Consider the following 20785-nt stretch of genomic DNA (forward strand, 5'->3'; position numbering starts at 1 on the left):
GCTGTGCTGGCTGCCTGTAGAGGGCAGCCTGTGACCTAGCTGGGCTCCCCGCTGCCTGGCTCTGTGTTCGCCTGAAGGCTTTTTAAACTTTCGAGCTTCGCCTCCCTCCCTTGCGTCATGGAAAAGGCTGGAGTGTGAGAGGGACCCAGCTGTGGAGCGGGGCAGAGGAATCCAGGGGCACCTGTGGGGCAGAGCCAACAGGGAAAGGGGAGACCCCGGGCTGCAACAGGCAGCTCCCCAAAACAGCAGGCGCAGGAAGGAATCAACAAGGAAAACTCCGCGGCACGAGCGGGACCTGGGAGCTCAGAGCCGGGAGGAGGAGCCCAGAGGCTGGGGCTTCTCCTGCATAAGCGCCCTGCGCAAGAACTGCGGAGGCCGGGATCATCTTGTGCGCGCAGAGCTTTGGCTGGAGCTGATCCCGGCTGGCGGCTCGGCAAGATGGAGAGAAGGGAGGAGAGCTCTCCTGGAGGTGACCGGTCCTTGCCCCTGGAGAAGGGGGTCTGAAGGGGCACATGTGGTTATTTGGGCCTCCAGGTCTCCCCGCAAGGCGCAGCTCCCCAGCAGCCAGAACTGGGACCAGAGTAGAGATCTTTTCGCCCAGCGCAGCCTGGAGAGAGTGTGTCTCCTGGCTTTATCTGTCTCTCCAAACGGAAGTGCCTCTGTTTTGCTGAATTCTTTAGGCAGCTTTCCCCCCCCCCCCGCCCCCTCCCCGCTCTTCATCTCCCGGACACAAGAAAACGGAGTCACATCCCCACCCCACTCCCCTGCAGTCGCTGGACTTGGGAAACTTCATTGTTGTTGACCCCCAAAAGCTGCAGGGAGTGTTCCGAAGGAGGGATCCAGTGGATCGCTGCTTCCCTGCCTGGCGCTTTGATTTTTCATCCTGGAAACACTGCAGCGTTTGGAAGGAACTTCGGTGGGTTTTGTGTGCAGCTCGTTTGAAGAGAAGGGAATTTGCCACATTTTTGATGGTTGTTTTTTGTTTCCTCCCCAAAGGGCTGGATTATTATTTGCTCTGGCTATCAATTTCAGGGCGCAGAGAGGAACTGGTCAGGAAATAATCCCAACAAAAGAAACCCCTTTGCCAAACAGGATTCAGACGGAATCGATGGATCTGACTCTAAAATCTTTCAGCCCTCATCAGGGGCTTGTCTAACGTTGTGTCGGTGGGTGAGTGGCAAATCCTTCCCTTTTTACTTAGCACTTGCCAATTTGGGTTGTAAACGTGATTTAAAGATTCCCTATCCCGGAAGAGCCCAGTTACTTCTCTTTTTGTCTCAGTTTTTAAACTTCGCGTGAACTTTTAACATCTTCTTGAAGAGGGTGGGGATTTTTAGGCGACTGTGTTGTTATTACTGTGTGAGAGGCGTGACACATTCAAGCTTGGATTGCTATTTGGCTTTTTAGTTTCCTCCACCCCCCTGGAGGTTTGTGGATTTCAAAAAATCAGCCCCATCAGGAATTGCAAAATACTTGTGTTGGGATCATTTAAGGTTGTGCTTTTGTTTTGTTTTGCCTTTTTTTAAAGGTATTTTTCAAGCACTGTGATTCTGAATTGCACTGGATATGCTTTTTGGAAGATGGGTCAAGATTTATAATTTTTTTCTTAATCCCTAAAAAAGAGAATTCGAGCAAAAAAAGGGGGGGGGATTTTTGATTTCTTGTATTTGAGCAAGATTATTTTGGGGATGTTTTTAATGTAAATTCAAACACGAAAGGTGGACAGCGCAGAGACAAACTGCCAGCTAGATAAAATCTACATGGAGCTGACAACTTTATGGATGTGTGTCCATCTGACTGAGGCCTATATCACCTAAATGGAGGGTGCAAAACATGTTTGATTGCCCTAGGAATGCCATTTTTAACAGATGAATTTAGACGGCAGTGTGCATGTATAGGCCTTGAAGTTAAAAAAAATTAGAAAAAAATATAAACATATATATTTTTGTTACTTCAAGGTGAATTCAACTAAACTCCTTTCCACATCACTGTTACAGATTATAAACCGGTGTTTTACAGATTATAAGACTGTGTCTCTGACTGTTGAAGCATCTGAGGTGTTGGTTAGTGGTGGTCCTGGGGGATGTCAAGTTATACAGTCCTCCAGGGAGCAGTCATGGCATTGAAAGCCAGAGCACTTTACAACTTCCAGAGTGAAAACAAAGAAGAGATCAGCATCCAGGAGAATGAGGAGTTGGTGATCTTCAGCGAAAACTCCCTGGACGGGTGGCTGCAGGGCAAGAACAGCCGAGGAGAAACTGGCATCTTCCCCGCCTCTTACGTCAAGATCCTCAGGTCCCGGTCGAGCTCCAGTTATACAGACTATTCAAACAGTCCAGCTAGCTCCCCTGGGAATGAGTCCTTCTACATTCCCCCTTCCAACACCAACACCTCCCACCAGGGCAGCTTTGAGGATGATGATGATGATGACTGGGACGACTGGGATGATGGCTGCACAGTGGTGGAAGAGCCGCAGGGAAGCCCTGGCACCAATGGGCACCCCTCCCCTAGCCTGCAGTACCCTGCGGCGTACCCCCACCAGAATGCTGGCTATCGTCCCAAGCCGGCCTTGGAGAGGCAGGACAGCATCAGTTCCTCCAAGAGGGGCAGCGTGGTGGGGCGGAACCTCAACCGCTTCTCCTGTTTCGTCCGCTCTGGGGTGGAGGCCTTTATCCTGGGAGATGTGCCCATGATGTCCAAGATCGCTGAGACCTACACCATCGAGATGGGTTCCAAGGGCCCTCAGTGGAGAGCCAACCCGCACCCTTTCATCTGCTCTGTGGAGGAGCCCACCAAGCAAACGAAATTCAAGGGCATCAAGAGCTACATCTCCTACAAGCTGACCCCCAGCAACATCAACGCGCCGGTCTACCGGCGGTACAAGCACTTTGACTGGCTGTACAACCGCCTGCTGAACAAGTTCACAGTGATCTCAGTTCCCCACCTGCCCGAGAAGCAGGCCACTGGGCGATTCGAGGAGGACTTCATCGAGAAGCGCAAGCGGAGACTGATCTTGTGGATGGATCACATGACCAGCCATCCGGTGCTGTCCCAGTACGAGGGCTTCCAGCACTTCCTCACTTGCCGCGATGACAAGCAGTGGAAGATGGGCAAGCGGCGGGCAGAGAAGGATGAGATGGTGGGGGCCAGCTTCCTGCTGACCTTTCAGATCCCCACAGAGCACCAGGACCTGCAGGACGTGGAAGACCGGGTGGACTCTTTCAAGGCCTTCAGCAAGAAGATGGACGACAGCGTCCTGCAACTGACCAACGTGGCCTCGGAGCTGGTGCGCAAGCATGTGGGGGGGTTCCGGAAGGAGTTCCAGAAGCTAGGCAACGCTTTCCAAGCCATCAGCTACTCCTTCCAGATGGACCCGCCCTACAGTTCGGATGCGCTCAACAACGCCATCTCGCACACAGGCAAGACGTACGAGACCGTTGGGGAGATGTTCGCCGAGCAGCCCAAGAACGACCTTTTCCTCATGCTGGACACTCTCTCCTTATACCAAGGTCTCCTCTCCAACTTCCCAGACATCATTCATCTTCAGAAAGGTAAGCCATGCCCAGATGCAGCTTTCTCTGGGCCTCAGTTGCTGCCATGATAAGCCTGTCTCAGGAGAGCGCCCAAGGGAAAGGCAAGGTTTGGCTGTTTAATGGAGGTGCCCTTCTCCTGAAGGTGGAGCAGGATTGGACTGCATTCCGTTGGGGACAATCTGGGGTGGCCTCTCAAGACAGGAGGTAGGCAGACTCTTATGGAAGTTTCATGGTACTTTGCCTTTAAAAATGCTGTGCCCCCATTAACTAATTCAACCTCCTATTAGTCCTAGGAGGCAGGTGCACATTATTGCTCTCATTTTACATCCGGGGAACCTGAGAACAATTAAATTGGAGTCCAAGGTATCGACAGGGACCTGGAATTTTAGGTGCTTCATTTTTCTGGGTGCCAAATTTGGAAAGGTCCAGATCCTGGTTTTCAGAGGACCTTAGTATCTCCTGCCCCTGGGGACTTCAGCTGGAGTCATGGATGCACCGTACTTTGCAAGTTGCTGAGGTGTTTAAAGTTGAACAGCTAATATTAGAGGCCACTTCAGGAAATTTGGGCCTAAGTGACTTCCCCAAGGCACACAGTGAGTCAGTGGCAGAGCTCAAGTGTTGTTTCTCCCAGCCTCATATTCAGTCTCTTAGACCAGTGGTCCTCAAAGCCGGTCCGCCGCTTGTTTGGGGAAAGCCCCTGGCGCGCCGGACCGGTTTGTTTACCTGCCACGTCCGCAGGTTCGGCCGATGGTGCCTCCCACTGGCCGCGGTTCACCGCTCCAGGCCAATGGGGGCTGCGGGAAGCAGCGTGGGCCAAGGGACTTGCTGGCCGCCCTTCCCGCAGCCCCCATTGGCCTGGAGCGGCGAACCGCGGCCAGTGGGAGCCGCCATTGGCCGAACCTGCGGACGCGGCAGGTAAACAAACCGGTCCGGCCCGCCAGGGGCTTTCCCTGAACAAAGGGCAGACTGGCTTTGAGAACCACTGGCCTAGACCATGCTGCCTCTGGAAAGGGTTGTTTGAATCTCTGGGACCAGGATATGGGCCAGTATCCGCCTTATACAGAAGTCAGATGTGCTGCTGCTTAATGCCCTATATTTCTTGGCATTCCACGTGACCGTCTGACATTTTACCTGACTCTGGCTGCGGCACCAGGCCTAATTTCCCTCCCACCGACTCACACTTAGAAGGGGAAGCGGAGTGCATTTTGGCAGCCCTGTGATTGGTTCCTCGCTGGGGAGTTCAGCCCTGACAGGGACTTTCTTGAATGAACCCTGCTTAGGAATCACCTCATGACCAGGACCAGACAGCTCCTCCTCCTCCTTTCTCATTTCCTACATTAAGATAATGAGACCTTGATTAAGTATCCTCAGTCTCTCCAGTAATGTGTGGAAAGGAAATCTAGCGACAGATAAATCCCCGTTTCCCCACACTGGCAGAGCTGATTGTGATGCATTCGGATTTGCGATGCTGGTTGCAGGGAGCAGCCCAGGGCACCTTCTGCAGGTGGCTAGGATCATGTTTTCTCTGAGCCTACACAGTCATTTGCTTCTAGGGAAGCCCAAGGCCTCTGTTAGCTCCTCTCAGAGAGCCTCAGAGTACAGAGAGCAAGACCTCTTGGAAATTCATTGCCCCATGTCTGCCAGTGCAGAGCTGGCTGCCCAGTTGGGCCAGAGAGCTGGAGAATCTTGTCTTATCCCAGAAGAGGACAGAGAGTGCGCAGGAAACAGGAGACGATCGTTGGCGAGGTGGGAGTAACAAGGCCAGCACAAAGTCTTGGCATGCTGCTTGTCAGAGTAGCGGGCGTCAGAGTCTTGGTGAGGCCTGGATTCCTGAACACACTGTTTCTGTCTGTGTTTGGCTAGCAGCAGAGTTGTGAGAATCACTACAGAAAGTAGTGCACTTGGGGAAAGGCAGTCCCTTTCAATCTCAGAAGTCCAACTGCTTGTGCCAGGCTCCCTCCTCTGTTCATATGTGGCCTGGCGAAAGTGAGACATTTGGGTGTTTCGGGGACATGTGGCAAAACAAGAGGTACTGCATTGTAAACAACCCCAGGAAGCCCAGGTTGGAGGTGCTGCAGGAACAAAATGCCTGCTCAAGAGAAAACAGCCTTGTCCTTCACAGAGGGATAGATTTCCAAAAGCACAGGCACCTAACTCCCACTGGAGAAAAATCTACCCATAGACTGTCTTCCTTCGGGGTTGCCAGCCCCCCTGACTTGCATTTCCATCCAAGGGGAGGAAGTTGGCAAGAGGATCCAGCTCTGATTTCACTCTAGGGCAAATATTTTGCCAGTAAAAGGTACAGGCAGGAAGGCTGGGCTGTTAGGTGGTTTTCTACAATGCCATTGTAAGTATCCAGGAAGCCATAGCACGGACAGAAGGGCTGCGGCTTATGTGTGGGATCTGGTTTATCTTACCAGAACAGTGAGTCACACCTGGCTTGCAGGTAAAAAAAAATGCTTATGTGTTCATGAGGAAGTGTCCTGCTAAATGCTGAGAGAGCCACCCTTAAACTGAGGCCTGATCTACACTACAGGGTTAGTTTGACGTAAGCTGCCTTGCATCGACCTAGCTGTGCCGATTTAGTAACACCACCTTTCCGAGCGGCAGAGAGTCATGGTCGACGTAATTAGGTTGATGCAGTGTCAGTGTAGACACTGCCTTGCTTACATTGACTGTTACTGGCTTTCAGGAGCTGTCCCACAATGCCCCACATTGCCAATACAATCGACACAAGCGCTCCTGGTGCGGACGTGCACGGCTGACACAAGCAGCCAAGTCCACACACAAGTGATTTAATAACTGCGGTGGCTGTATGCCGACGTAAGTCAGGTTGACAACATTTTGTAGTGTAGATGTGGCCTCAGAAGAACCTTGCTACTATAAGTAGCTCCACTGGAATGAAAGGCACTACTAACGGAGTAAAGTGCTACTTTCTGTGTGTGACGATGGCAGAATTTACCCCGGGAGAGCAGCTACAACCCCCCAGAAAACCTGGATAATAGATTTCAGCTAGAAACAATTCTTCTTAAAACTTGGGAGCCAAATTCCTCTTCGGTATCACTCAGCTGCCTTCACTGTACCCCACTGTTCAGCTGTACCCCAAGATGGAATTTAATCTTCAAGATTTTCTATATTTCTTTCCACTCATTCTTTATTACTAAGGACTTTTGTATGAAAGTAGGGCCCAGAATCTGCCCTGAACCAGGCTTGTGGCTGTAACCAGGGGCAGGGTTTGGCTTAGATTAGAACCTTGTTTCTAAAGAGAGCTTCTGTTCCTGCTACATCCTGAGCAGGAGTCATAATCCTCTGTTTGTGACATCATGTTAAGTTCCACCGGCAGCCTACTGTGCTGTCACAAACAGAGGACTCTAACCTCAGGTCAGGCGCACGCAGCTGGCCTTCATAGAAACTCTTAGGAAGGAGAGATTCTGTTTTCATGCAAATAGACTTAGAGCTCAAGAACGGGGGAGAGGAATGCAGCAAACAGCCGAAGAGAATTCCTTCTTGCAGAATTTTAAAAAAAATAGAAACAGCCTTTCCCACAAGCATCAGCTACCTCCCCCCCCCAAAAGGCTTGTCTAGATGGTGACTTTTGTTCATGGTGTCATGTAAGCTAGTTAATTTCCAGTGAACTTGAGTGTAAATGCTAAATTAGTTATTCCACAGAAAGTGTTCCTGGTTGTGGCTCACTTTATGGCTCATTATGACTTTCAGACCTGTTTCTCTGCCTGCATCATTTTTCCTTTGACCCTCCCCTCCCGGAGCCTTAGGGTGAATCATGCCCAAGATTAAACATAGGTGGAGTGCCATCATTTGCATTTACACTCATGTTAGAGCTTGTCTAGATGAGAAAGTTGCAGCAATTGAATTGATGGTGTATTTAAAACCGATTTAGTTAAACTGGTGCAAAAGGCTATGTGGATGCTCTTATTTTGGCTTAAACCAGGGTTATTTTGATTTAACTCAAGTCAATTAGGAACAGCTTTAAGCTAAACCAAAATAAGCCACCTTAAACCAAAATTAGAGGGTTCACCTAGGGGTTTGCATTCATTTAAATCAGTCTGAAAACTGATTTCAGTGAAACTATTGCAACTTTTGCATGTGAACAAGGCCTCAGTTAAACTGGTACAACTTCTGTGTATGGACAAGGCCTTAGTTAGCTCAGATGAATTGGCGATCAATTAAACAGAGCTACAACATGACCAAACATTCTAAGCTAGGCACAGCCTAAAAGTCAGAAATCAGAGAGGGAAAAGCTCTGTCTATTAGTTCAACCCTCAGAAGCAAAAGCAAAATTGAAAGAGGACTCTTGTATCTGCCCGTGAAGTGGCTACTTGACTGTCAGCTTTTTGGGGCAGGGACTGACTTTTTGTTATGTGCATGTACAGTGGGGTCCTGATCAGGGCGTCGAGGTACTCCTGTGATATAAATAATAAAGTGCCTTGTGAAGCCCATTTTGACTTGCCTCTGACACAGAGCACTATCCTTTGCAATCACTGCATTTTAAAATCAAGGCCAGTAGAATTGTTCATTTCTAAGAATGAGTCTGACTCTTCTGGTTTGCAGTAAATTACCCCACTGCAAAGTGAGGGTGAAACACTATCATCTTGATTTGGCAGCACTTTACACTAGAGCTGGTTGGAAATTTTTAATCATAATGTCTTTTTTTTGACAAACAATTACCATTTTGGTTAAAATTAACATGTTTTGAAAAATGTGTCATTTTGATGAAATTTTCTTTAGAAAGAAATGAAATGAAGGTTCTCGATGACATCGAAATGTCTCATTTTGATATTTCCCAAATGGTCCATTTCAATTGTTCATTTTGAAACAAAATTCATTGTTTTTCATATTAAAAACAAAAATTAAAAAAAATTAAATGGTTGAAATTGGAAGGAAATAGTTTGATTTTATCAAAAGGAAACATTTCTGTTGACTCCAAAACAATTTTTTGAGGGGGATTTTCTTTCACAGGAAATATTTAGTTTGTTGTCCATTTTAGAATGGGGAAAAAAATTGAAATTGTGGAATTTCCTACAAACCATAAACTCTGGTTCCTGCTGAGCTCTACATTACATCCACTTTGGACAAGAAGCCAGCGGAGAGTAAGGCCCAGAGTTCATTGAAAATTTACCCTTTTATTCTTTTCCTAAACAGACTTAGATTTTTCGAATCCATATGCAACTGGGGATTCTTTGAACAGGCTGTGCAAACATGTGGCTTGTTTGTAAGTTGTTCTATTTGACTAATCATGGTGTCTGGTCACATGGGATTTTTTCTGCTCCCTTGATCAGAAGGACTGAAACGTCTTAAACAGGAGTACAGAGCCAGGGGTCGGCAATGTGTCCATACACGGACACAAGTGTCTGTGGTAAAAATTTTGAGGTCTGTGGGGGTGCTTACCTCGGGCGGCTCCCCACAAGTGACTCCCCGTCCCTGCTGTTGTGCGGCCAGGCAGCTCTGCAGGCATGCTGCCTCTGCCCCACATCCCATGGGAGCTGTGAGGGCAGCGCCTGTGGATGGGACAGCACGCAGAGCCACTTGGCCATACCTCCGCATAGGAGCCGGAGGAGGGACATGCTGCTACTTCCAGGAGCTGCTGGAGGTAAGCGCTGCTTGAAGCCTGCACACACACCCCCGTGCCCCACTCCCGTGCCCCAGCCCTGATACCCCTCCCACCCTCCGAACTCCTTGGTCCCAGCCCGGAGCACCCTCCTACACCGTAAACCCCTCATCCCCAGCCCTACTCCAGAGCCTGCACACCCCCAGCTGGAGCCCCCACACACCCCAGCCCCCTGCGCCAGCCCAGAGCACCCTCCCACACCCTGAACCCCTCATTTCTGGTTCCACTCCGGGACCCACATCCCGACCCCCTGCCTCAGCCGGGAGCGCCCTTCCCCCCCCGCCAATGTCCGTCACTAAATCCAGTAATTTTGTCAAGTGTCCATCGTGCAACATGGTGATGCTGACCCCTGTACAGTGCGTAACTATCAGTGAATTACTAATGACCCCATACCCATACAAATAACCGTATTTACAGGACGAGCACTGAATCTGTTAATATTCACGCAAACAAAATCTCATTCACAGAGCGTTTACAAATAGTGAATAATAAGGGCAGACAAACAAAGTCAAACCGTCTAGCCATTGGGCAGTCCAATGGAGGTTCATGCATTCTCCTTTGCAGTAGTCCTCCAGGTTCATTGGAAACAAAGGATAAAATGAGAAATGGTGGTGATTCTGTGTGCGTGTATTGCTGCTTGGGAAGGATTTCCCTACGTGTCTGAGGAGACTAGGATCTTCCAGATAATTCTTGCTCTCGGTTGGGGACAAGGTGGAAATGATCTTTAGAGACCTAACACATCTCAAAGTCTGAGGAGTTTGGGGGGTTGTCTTTGTTATCAGATCACTGTCCCCTGTGCTGCACTCGCTCCACCTCAGTTTCCCCAGTGGGGTTTTCAGCCCATTCCAGTGGCTCAGCTCTCTGTCCATTTCACTATGAAAGTTCAAACACTGACACCCCCGCCCCATGCTCCCTTGCACCTGAAGTAACAGAGTTTAAAGTCACAGTCCCCAAATAATCACAAAATAAAGGAGTCTTTGTCCTAGTTCTCAGTCCCTCTGAGGTTAATGGGCCACCTGCCCTGTGGCTGAGCTGTCAGACCCCACCCTTCCCCTCAGGTGAGGCACCCTCTACCATGGCATCAGCAGGTCTCCAATACACCCAAACAGTCCAGTGTCCGGTCTGCCTTCCCTCCAGGGAGGCTCTGACTAGCCACAGTCCTGCCTGGTTCCTGGCTTCTTTCCCCAAGTGAGAACTGCCACAAGTACTCCTTTTCTTTTTGCGAATACAGACTAACTCGGCTGTTACTCTGAAACCTTCCTAGGTAGCTATACCTGAGCAAGCTGTCCCCTTTCATGCTCTTCCTATAGGCCTGACACCCACTGCAGGGATAGTGGGTGGTGCTGATTGTGCTCACTCCAATTCATTAACCCTTTCCAGCCCGTGAGAGGTTTGTATACCCCCATCACAGTCTTATACTGAGTGTACCACTCCAGTTACCTAAGGAATTAGGCCATCTCACATGCCCACATTGTCACTGGTTTGTGAAGGTGAACACAAAGATAGTCCAATATCCGGGAGACTTGGTGGGCGAGGCCTCTGGCTCAGTCATGTTCCTAGTGGCAGGGGCTCTGGATAATTCAATCCTAGATGTTGGAAAGGAAATAACTAATCTGGTTATCTAGTCCATCCTCTTTCCAGTACTGGCTGGGCAGGGACCCTATCAGGAGGGTGTTTGGAGGAGCTGGATGGTATTGGATCTGGTTTGGGATGACTTAGTGATCCTGACTATAGTTAGGTGCCTTCCCTCCAGGGTTGGGTTGAGGCCATTTTTGGGAAAGGGTGGGGAGGTGCTGTGAATCTTTGGATTAAATTAACCTCTGATCCCTGGACAGGCTTGATCTGTCTAGTGCTAGGTGTTCACTGCAGAAACAGGTGTGTTTTTACTTCAAGATGGCTAACTCAAGATCGCTCTCGGGGTGTAAAATCCTAGTGGAGACAAAGGCACAGGGAGTTGTACCTTGATGAACCATATCTGGGATCAACACTAAGTTCTCCTCCTCCAGCTGGGGTCTACCTCAACTATCTCCACTGGGGTAAAGACCATAGTGCCTAGTCTCCATTACCGTTTTACACAGAGATAGCTATCTCCATGTAAAGGCACCGAGTAAAGGCACAGCCTAATCCCTCCCTCCCTCCACTTGGTATCTAAAGTGCTGATGGCCCTCTCTGCAGTATGGCTGGACTCTGCTGGTGGGGCAGGGTGAGTGAGGTGTTTTAACTGGTCGTCTGAGGATCTGTGGGCAATGTGAGCCAGACCCCATGTAGTCTGTGGCAAACTCGCCCTAAATTCAGTGCCAAGGGCTCTGATTCCGTGGCGGTTTAATATTGCAGGCTGGAAATGCTATGGCAGCCTCAGGTGAATGTCAACACTCATTGGGGAAGAATCTGGGAGCTTTGGCAGCTGAGGAAGGGTTGAAGGGTTTTTGAATGCAGGATCAGCACTCTAGCTGGCTGTTTCTGCTAAAGTCAGCAGTGAAATAGTTAATAATGTTGACATTTAAATGGGCCAGTTCACTCTTCTCTGAGCTACTGCTTCAGGCTCTGTGAGGCTCTCTGACTCAGCAGACACATTGGCTCCGCTCTGCTCTGTGCACGTTTGGAAGGTTTTCTTCACAACTGTAAGGGTCAGAAACTCAGAGTGAGGTTTTCAAAGCTGCTTAAGGGATTTGGACACCCAATTAAAATTGATGGGAATCGGGCACCCATCCAATTCCCCCTTTCATGGCTTTAAAAATCCCCCCCCCTTTTTTTTCCCCCCATGAAATATGAAATTCTGGAGCATAGTGAGTGGGTCCTGTGGCAAGTTCTGACACTAGGGAGCACGTGGGGTTGCACAGGAGAGGAAGAACAAGCATGACATAGGGCATAAGATAGGGGAAACATTGCTTATCCCCTGAGAGCAATGCTCCTCAGCAGTACTGGAGCAGTGCAAAGACATACAGAGCATTTTTCACAAGTGTATCAAATTCTGTTAGGAGCTGATGTGATTCCCCTGACATCTTACACGAGTTAGATTTCAAGCAGGGTCTCAAAAAGGCATGCCTGGTCCTCCTAAGCCGCTAAGTCTTTAATTCCCCGCAATCCTTGCTCTTTGGGCAGTAGAGGTTTTAATTTTTTTTGCCTAGGCGAATAGAGTACCTGTGGAAATTCCTGATAGCAATTGCTAGAGCCAAGCATAGGACACACAGGTGCTGTGGAAGCTGCCTTCATGCAGCTCTGCCAGTACATATGAATCCTGACCTTTCAGTCCTCCTGCTCTGGGACCCCACAGAACTCCGCCAATGCATCTTCATCCTGACATGCAGTTCCTGCTATTCATTTCTGGGCACTGTTCTGCTAATGCACCTCGGTGTTGACTAAGCAGCCTGTGCTGATCTTCTTCTGGCCTCTCCTGCCATGGTCTATTTATTATAACAAACCGTGTGGTGCTTTTGTGGTAATTGTTATTTATATAGTGCCATTGGTGTACACAGGTGACATGTGTCAAAACATGACTGGTTTCTGCCTTGAGGCTCTTAGTCACATGTGCATGTTTATGGGAATACATAATAATAAAGGCACAGCAGGTACAACATAGCAGAATACACAACACACAGGACTTGAATGTCCTTTGACTTTCACTGGTGTAAATCAGCAGCAGCTCCACTGAAATCAATGGAATTAATCTGGTGTAAAATTGCCGCAAGAGGTTGTCCACATGAGAAAGTTGCACTAGTTTAACTTAAATAGGGTTTTAAACCAGTTACATTCAACTGAGCAAACTCCTTCCTGTGTGCATAATCTTATTTTGGTTTATGCCTGACTTATATCAGCAGAGTTTACTATGATTGGGAGTAGGTTTAAACAATCCCTGAGAGGCCCACCTGAATGGTGGGATCTAGCAGAAAAGCCTGTTGTGATAAGGACAAACTTCCGCTATGGACAATGGTGAATTTACTGTATTTAGAGCAGGCAACCTAATCTACGTTTGAGCCTGGCACTTGGGAGATGAAAGGTTGTTGAAGACTTTGGGCCTGCTGTACCCATTGATCACACTGCATATGCGGGAGCTGCTCCACTGCTATAGAGATTGTCCTTCAGAGGAGAATTTGGCTTGATGCTGGAATTACTGGGTGAGAGTCTGTGGCCTGTGCTATGCCGCAGATCAGACGAGATGATCATAATGGTTCTTTCTGGCCTTAAAATCTATGAATCTATGAACTGGGGTCTGTTCTATCCTTCTGTGGTGGCTGCCCAGGAGGAAGATAAGTTCCCCATGTTATTTTGCAATAAGAGGAAGAAGCAGCAGGAGTATCCTTCTTTCCCATCCCTCCTGCCACAGATCCAAAGGTGCATAAGCTATTGCTATGTGCAGATCTCACCTTTGTGGTCACTGCACTACTAGAACTGAACCCTTTGCTTTGTTGGGTGTCTTGAGATCTCTGAGACACTGTATAAAACCTCACGCTTCTTCCTTCTGTTAATCTATTGCCTCTTCTAGCAGCTTTAACATTCTGCGTCGCTGTGATGTAGATTTATTCCTAGTCTATGATAATCAAATAATAGGCCCTTATGTAGCTCGCTTCATCAGTAGTTCTCCAAGCACTTTTTACAAATGTGAGTAAGAATGATTATCCCCTCTTCACACGTAGGTACACACGTAGGGAAATGGGATACCGGGAGCAAACACAAGGAGGAGGGTACAAGACGGGAAGTCTCCTGATTCATACTGAGAAAGTAGGGCAATTGGCTAGTTATCTTAAGTGCATGTACACAAACGCAAGAAGCCTGGGAAACAAGCAGGAAGAAGTGGAAGTCCTGACACAATCAAGGAACTATGATGTGACTGGAATAACAGAAACTTGAAGGGCCAATTCACATGACTGGAGCACTGTCATGGATGGGTATAAATTGTTCAGGAAGCACAGGTACAGGAGAAAAAGTGGAGAAGTTGCATTGTATGTAAGAGAGCAGTATGAAACTGGAGAAAAGCCTGTGGAGAGTCTTTGGGTTAAGTTTAGAGGCGAGAGCAACAAGGGTGATGTCGTGGTGGGCATGTGCTATAGACCACCAGACCAGGAGGATGAGGTAGACTAGGCTTTCTTTGGACAACTAACTGAAGTTTCCAGATCACAGGCCCTGATTCTAATGCAGGACTTCAATCACCCTGACATCTGCTGGGAGAGCAATACAGCAGTGCACACACAATCCAAGAAGTTTTTGGAGAGTTTCGGGGACAACTTCCTGATACAAGTGCTGGAGGAACCAACTAGGGGCCATGCGCCTCTTGACGTGCTGCTTACAAACAGGGAAGAATTGGTAGGGGAAGTAGAAGTGGGTGGCAACCTAGGCAATTCTACTCCGGGTTCCAGCCCAGGGCCCTGTGGAATGCTGCTGTATGGATGTATGCTGTATGCCTCCTGGAACAGCTGTGTGACAGTTACAACTCCCTGGGCTACTTCCCCATGGCTTCCTCCCAACACCTTCTTTATCCTCACCATAGGACCTTCCTCCTGGTGTCTGATAATGCTTGTACACCTCAGTCCTCCAACAGTCTGCGTTCTCACTCTCAGCTCCTAGTGCCTCTTGCTCCCAGCTCCTCACACACACACCACAAACTGAAGTGAGCTCCATTTTAAAACCCAGGTGCCCTGATTAGCCTGCCTTAATTGATTCTAGTAGCTTCTTGATTGGCTGCAGGTGTTCTAATCAGCCTGTCTTAATTGTCTACAGAAGGTTCCTGATTGTTCTGGAACCTTCCCTATTACCTTACCCAGGGAAAAGGGACCTATTTAACCCGGGGCTAATATATCTGCCTTCTATTACTCTCCTGTAGCCCGGATCCCAATAGGATTACTCTCCTGTAGCCATCTGGCCCAACCCTGTCACAACTCTCTTAGGGAACTGATGGGCAGGATCCCCTAGGAGGCTAATATGGGGGGGCAAGGAGTCCAGGAGAGCTGGCTGTATTTTAAAGAAGCCATATTGACAGCGCAGGAACAAACCATCCCGATGTGCAGAAAGAATAGCAAATATGGCAGGCAACCAGCTTGGCTTAACAGCGAAATCTTCACTGAGCTTAAACTCAAAAAGGAAGCTTACAAGAAGTGGAAATTTGGACAGATGATTAGGGAGGAGTATAAAAATATTGCTAGAGCATGCAGAGGTGTAATCAGGAAGGCCAAGGCACGATTGGAGTTGCAGCTAGCAAGGGATGTGAAGGGTAACAAGAAGGATTTCTACAGGTACGTTAGCAACAAGAAGGTCAGGGAAAGTGTGGGATCCTTACTAAATGGGGGAGGCAACATAGTGATAGATGATGTGGAAAAAGCTGAGGTACTCAGTGCTTTTTTTGCCTCGGTCTTCACAGACAAGGTAAGCTCCCAGACTGCTGCACTGGGCAACACAGTATGGGGAGGAGGTAAGCAGCCCGCAGTGGTGAAAGAACAAGTTAAGGACTATTTAGAAAAGCTGGACATGCACAAGTCCATGGGTCCAAGTCTAATGCATCCAAGGGTGCTGAGGGAGTTAGCTGATGTGATTGCAGAGCCATTGGCCATTATCTTTGAAAATTCGTGGCAATTGGGAGAGGTCCCGGACAACTGGAAAAAGGCAAATATAGTGCCCATATTTTAAATAGAGAAGAAAGAGAACCCGGGGAACTACAGACCGGTCAGCCTCACTTCAGTCCCTGACAAAATCATGGAGCAGGTCCTCAAGGAATCCATTTTGAAGCATTTGGAGGAGAGGAAGGTGATCAGGAACAGTCAACATGGATTCACCAAGGGCAAGTCATGCCTGACCAACCTGATTGCCTTCTATGATGCGATAACTGGCTCTGTGGATATGGGGAAAGAGGTGGATGTGATATATCTTGACTTTAGCAAAGCTTTTGATACGGTCTCCCACAGTATTCTTGCCAGCAAGGTAAAGAAGTATGGATTCGATGAATGGACTATAAGGTGGATAGAAAGTTGGCTAGATTGTCAGGCTCAACGGATAGTTATCAATGGCTTGATGTCTAGTTGGCAGCTGGTATCAAACGGAGTGCCCCAGGGATCGGTCCTGGGGCCGGTTTTGTTCAATATCTTTATTAATGATCTGGATGATGGGATGAATTGCACCCTCAGCAAGTTTGCAGATGACACTAAGCTGGGGGGAGAGGTAGATATGCTGCAGGGTAGCGATAGGGTCCAGAGTGACCTAGACAAATTGGGCCAAAAGAAATCTGATGAGGTTCAACAAGGACAAGTGTAGAGTCCTGCTCTTAGGAAGAAAGAATCCCATGCACCGCTACAGGCTGGGGACCAACTGGCTAAGCAGCAGTTCTGCAGAAAAGGACCTGGGGATTACAGTGGACGAGAAGCTGGATATGAGTCAGCAGTGTGCCCTTGTTGCCAAGAAGGCCAACGACATATTGGGCTGTATTAGTAGGATCATTGCCAGCAGATCAAGGGAAGTGATTATTCCCCTCTATTCGGCACGGATGAGGCCACACCTGGAGTATTGTATCCAGTTTTGGGCCCCCCACTACAGAAAGGATGTGGACAAATTGGAGAGAGTCCAGAGGAGGGCAGTGAAAATGATCAGGGGGCTAGGGCACATGACTTATGAGGAGCGGCTGAGGGAACTGGGGTTATTTAGTCTGCAGAAGAGAAGCGTGAGGGGGAATTTGATAGCAGCCTTCAACTATCTGAAGGGGGGCTCCAAAGAGGATGGAGCTAGGCTGTTCTCAGTGGTGGCAGATAACAGAGCAAGAAGCAATGGTCTCAAGTTGCAGTGCCGGAGGTCTAGGTTGGATATTAGGAAACACTATTTCACTAGGAGGACGGTGAAGCACTGGAATGGGTTACTTAGGGAGGTGGTGGAATAACGCCTGGCTTGACAAAGCCCTGGCTGGGATGATTTAGTTGGTGTTGGTCCTGCTTTGAGCAGGGGATTGGACTAGATGACTTTCTGAGGTCTCTTCCAATGCTAATATTCTATGATTATATGATTCTGTATAGAGGTTAGGTGACTTGCTGAAGGTTACATAGCAAGACAATGGGAAAACTGGAGACAGAACACAGGTCTTTTGATGATCAACCTGATGCGCTATGTACTGGATGGTGCAGGATCCACTAAAGCCCCATGTATGTTCTGAAAACAGTGGGCTGTTAAACCTGGTAGTGGCCCAGCAACGTTTTAACACATGTCGATCTAGCCACATGGCAGGGCCAAACTGTGTCATACCTTGATGAAAATGTAGCCTCTGTCTGATCCATGAAGTCAGAGCAAATGGTGCTAGAGTATTGTGCTTCTCTAAAGCACACAGGGCCTTCACTGGATCCATTCCTTCTCTTGTGCAGGGAGCCATACTTACTCAGAGATTGCCCCCCTGGGGTGTGATTCCCAGCATGGCTGTCCAGAGCTCTCTGTGGAACATTTGAGTGCGCTGGTGCCTTCCCAGTACCTTGGCTGTATAGCAAAGCAACACTCAAGGCCTTGCATTGATGCAGTTTTTCCAGATGCCTATTTTCATTCAGTCCCGCATAGTCAGATGTTTGGGAGACTGGAAAGGACTAAGGATGAAGAGGGAGGGCATCATTCGTGTGGCTTGGCAGAGGGAGTGCTGGATTTTTCCAGGACCATAGGAATGTGTAGGCATTAGTAGGTATGTGAACCTGAAGGGAAAGACTTGGGTCTAGAGCCAAGGGGAAACAGAACCAGACCATGATGCATTTGTAGCTCTCCTGCTGCTCACAATGAGCATTCGTCTCTCTTGGGATGCTGGGGTGGAAGAGGAGGACACGGTACAGCCTGGAGAGAGGGAGTGCTGGGACACGCTCTTTACATCTTACTAACCCTTGGTGTCTCATTTCTCTCCCCCTTGCAGGAGCCTTTGCCAAGGTGAAGGAGAGCCAGCGGATGAGTGACGAGGGGAAGATGGATCAGGAAGAGGCAGATGGGATTCGGAAGCGCTGCCGCGTGGTCGGCTTTTCCCTCCAGGCGGAGATGAACCACTTCCATGAGCGACGCATAGCGGACTTCAAGAAAATGATGCAGTCCTACCTGAAACAACAGATCATCTTCTACCAGAGGGTCAGCCAGCAGCTGGAAAAAACTTTACACATGTATGACAACCTCTAATGCCTTCCACGCCTGATGCATCTGCTTCCCTCTGTTCATCTGGACTTGCGTGGTTCGCTCCTTGGAGCCCTGCAGACCTTCCTGTTTGAAATGGACTGAAAACAAATGGAAACTCATGATGCCAGTGTCCAGATTCCATTTGGCTTTTCCCCATTTTCCTTGAACTAATTTGCAGAGATATGCAGGAAATTGTTATACTCGTGTCTTCCGGCTGACCATTCCACTTCTTTCTCTGATAGACTGACCCCCAGTCCCATTCCATCTCCCAGAGTTTATGGGCAGGACATAGGTACTTTTCACAAGCGAAATGGACACTGACTCTATGACACTAACTTTCTTTGCAATAAGCTTTAGCTTCTGGAAACATGTTTCCATACAGTAGGGAGGTTAATACACTACATCCCAAGTAGAGTTGGTCAAAAGTTTACACACACAAAGCTTTTCTGATGGGAAAAAAAGGCCTTTATTCAAAACTGGAACTTTTTTTTAAAATTGTCATAATTTTCCATTTTTCACAAAAGTTTCTGTGAGATTTTTTACCAATAATTTTTTACTAGAAACCATTATGGAAATTGGGACTGAAATCTTTATTGACTGTGTCTGTTTACCAAAAATGTTCTGTAGTGCTTTCAATAAAAGGTTGACTATATAAATATCAGCAAAACTTTTGTGGAAAATGGGCCCATTTCAACCCCCCTGAAATGGAACCAGTTGTGAAATTTCCTGTACAACTGTTTTTCCAGCTTTTTGACCAGCTCTAGCAACAAGATAGTTGGCATTGGAGTGCTAATGTTCAGACTGACTCCTGGAAATTCCACATGTAGCTTGGTTGCCCTCCAGTCATTTTCAACCCTAGGAGTGTAATAATCCTGGACTGACCAGCTCTCAGAATAAGAAAGCAACATAGCAAATGCCCCAGGAAAGATCATTCTGCCTCCAGAGTGAGGAAGGTTATGGAGCCATCTCAGTGTTGTTTCTATATGGCTCAGTCCCGAGACAAGCAGGTGAATGTTGGGATGGGACTACACATATGGTACAAAATAATATCCCCTCCCCAATCCTCTCGCCACAGCTCCCCACCCCAGAATCCACTGGGACTGAGACTCATCTCACACAGGCTTTACTCTGACATGCCTTCAATGGAGTCATCCCTGGTTTACACCGGGGAGGGCAGAATCAGGCCCACTATCTCTACGTTGCTGCACTTGATGTTATCTGAGTCAGGTTTAAAGCATCAAAAGCAAAGAATTCTTTATCGGCCTTGGTAAGAGAGTCTGGGCCAAATTCTGCCCTTGGTTGCACCAGCATAAATTTGGAGTAATTTAATTGTAGTCACTGGATTTACACTGATGTAACCGAGAGCTGAATTTAGACCTGTGTCCCCATCATCTTCTGCTCCCGCACCTCCTCTGAGCCCTTCATCCGCAGCTGGAGTTGCCTTCCCAGGCATTCATGCAAGGATGAAGCTTCCCGGAGTCATATTGGCCATGACACCATCCTCCATGCCTGTTCCTTACCTCTTCCCCAGCACTATCGTCTAGGACAGAGGTGGGCAAATTACAGCCCGCAGGCCACATCCGGCCCATGGGACCCTCCTGTCTGGCCCCTGAGCTCCTGGCCTGGGAGGCTAGCCCCCGGCCCCTCCCCTGCTATTCCCCCTCCCCCACAGCCTCAGCTCACTGCCCCGCTGGTGCAATGCTCTGGGTGGCGTGGCTGCAAGCTCCTCGGGCAGCACAGCTGCAAAAAAGCCCGGCCTGACCCAGTGCTCTGTGCTGCGCTGAGGCGTGGCTGGCTCCAGCCGGGCTGCACAGCTGCCTGTCCTGGTGCTCTGGGTGGCATGGCTGTCGTGCTGCTAGCGACCAGTGCTCCAGGCAGCACAATAAGGGGACAGGGAGCAGGGGGGGTTGGATAGAGGACAGGGGAGTTCGGGGTGGTGGTCAGGGGGCGGGGGTGTGGATAAGGGTTGGGGCGGTCAGAGGGTGGGGAACAAGGGGGTTGAATAGGGGCAGTCAGGAAGGGGAGGCTTCCCAGGGGGGCAGTCAGGAAGGAGGGGGGGGTTGGATGTGGCGGCGGGGGGCAGGCACTCAGGGGCAGGGATTCCGGGGGCAGTCAGGGGACAGGGAGAAGGGTGGTTGGATGGGGCAGGAGTCCCGGGGGGGGAGGTGGTCAGGAATGAGAGGAGGGGTTGGATGGGGTGGCGGGGGGCAGTCAGGAGCGTTCCAGGGCAGCTGGGGGATAGGGAGTGTGGGGGGTGGGGATGGATGGGGCAGGGGTCCCGGAGGGGTCGTCAGGGAACGGGGGGGGGTTGGATGGGGCAGGAGTCCCGGGTCAGGGGCATCAGGGGGCGAGAAGCAGGGCGGGGGATGGGGGCAGGGGCCAGGCCACGCCTGGCTGTTTGGGGAGGCATAGCCTCCCCTAACTGGCCCTCCATACAATTTCCAAAACCCGATGCGGCCCTCAGGCCAAAAAGTTTGCCCGCCCCTGGTCTAGGACATACCCTTAGGACATCAAGATG

General features: G+C 49.1%; 1 protein-coding gene across 6 annotated transcripts; it reads left to right on the forward strand.

Moving 5' to 3' along the window:
• The first annotated feature begins 118 nt into the window (after positions 1–118).
• On the forward strand, positions 119–20168 carry SNX33 (sorting nexin 33). Of its 6 annotated transcripts, none has more exons than XM_073303465.2 (4): positions 119–916; positions 997–1170; positions 2020–3551; positions 18017–20168. In XM_073303465.2, exons 3-4 carry the CDS (start codon positions 2084–2086, stop codon positions 18268–18270), a joined length of 1722 nt encoding a protein of 573 aa, XP_073159566.2. In that variant the 5' UTR covers positions 119–916; positions 997–1170; positions 2020–2083; the 3' UTR covers positions 18271–20168. The 6 variants fall into 6 exon arrangements, 5 of the variants coding, with proteins under 5 accessions (XP_073159566.2, XP_073159567.2, XP_073159563.2 ...); XM_073303466.2 differs by having other exon boundaries at positions 119–469; XM_073303462.2 differs by having other exon boundaries at positions 119–1170; positions 1998–3551.
• Positions 20169–20785: the final 617 nt, after the last annotated feature.

The sequence above is a fragment of the Lepidochelys kempii genome, chromosome 10, assembly GCF_965140285.1.
Source record: "Lepidochelys kempii isolate rLepKem1 chromosome 10, rLepKem1.hap1, whole genome shotgun sequence".
In the NCBI taxonomy this organism is placed as follows: domain Eukaryota; kingdom Metazoa; phylum Chordata; order Testudines; family Cheloniidae; genus Lepidochelys; species Lepidochelys kempii.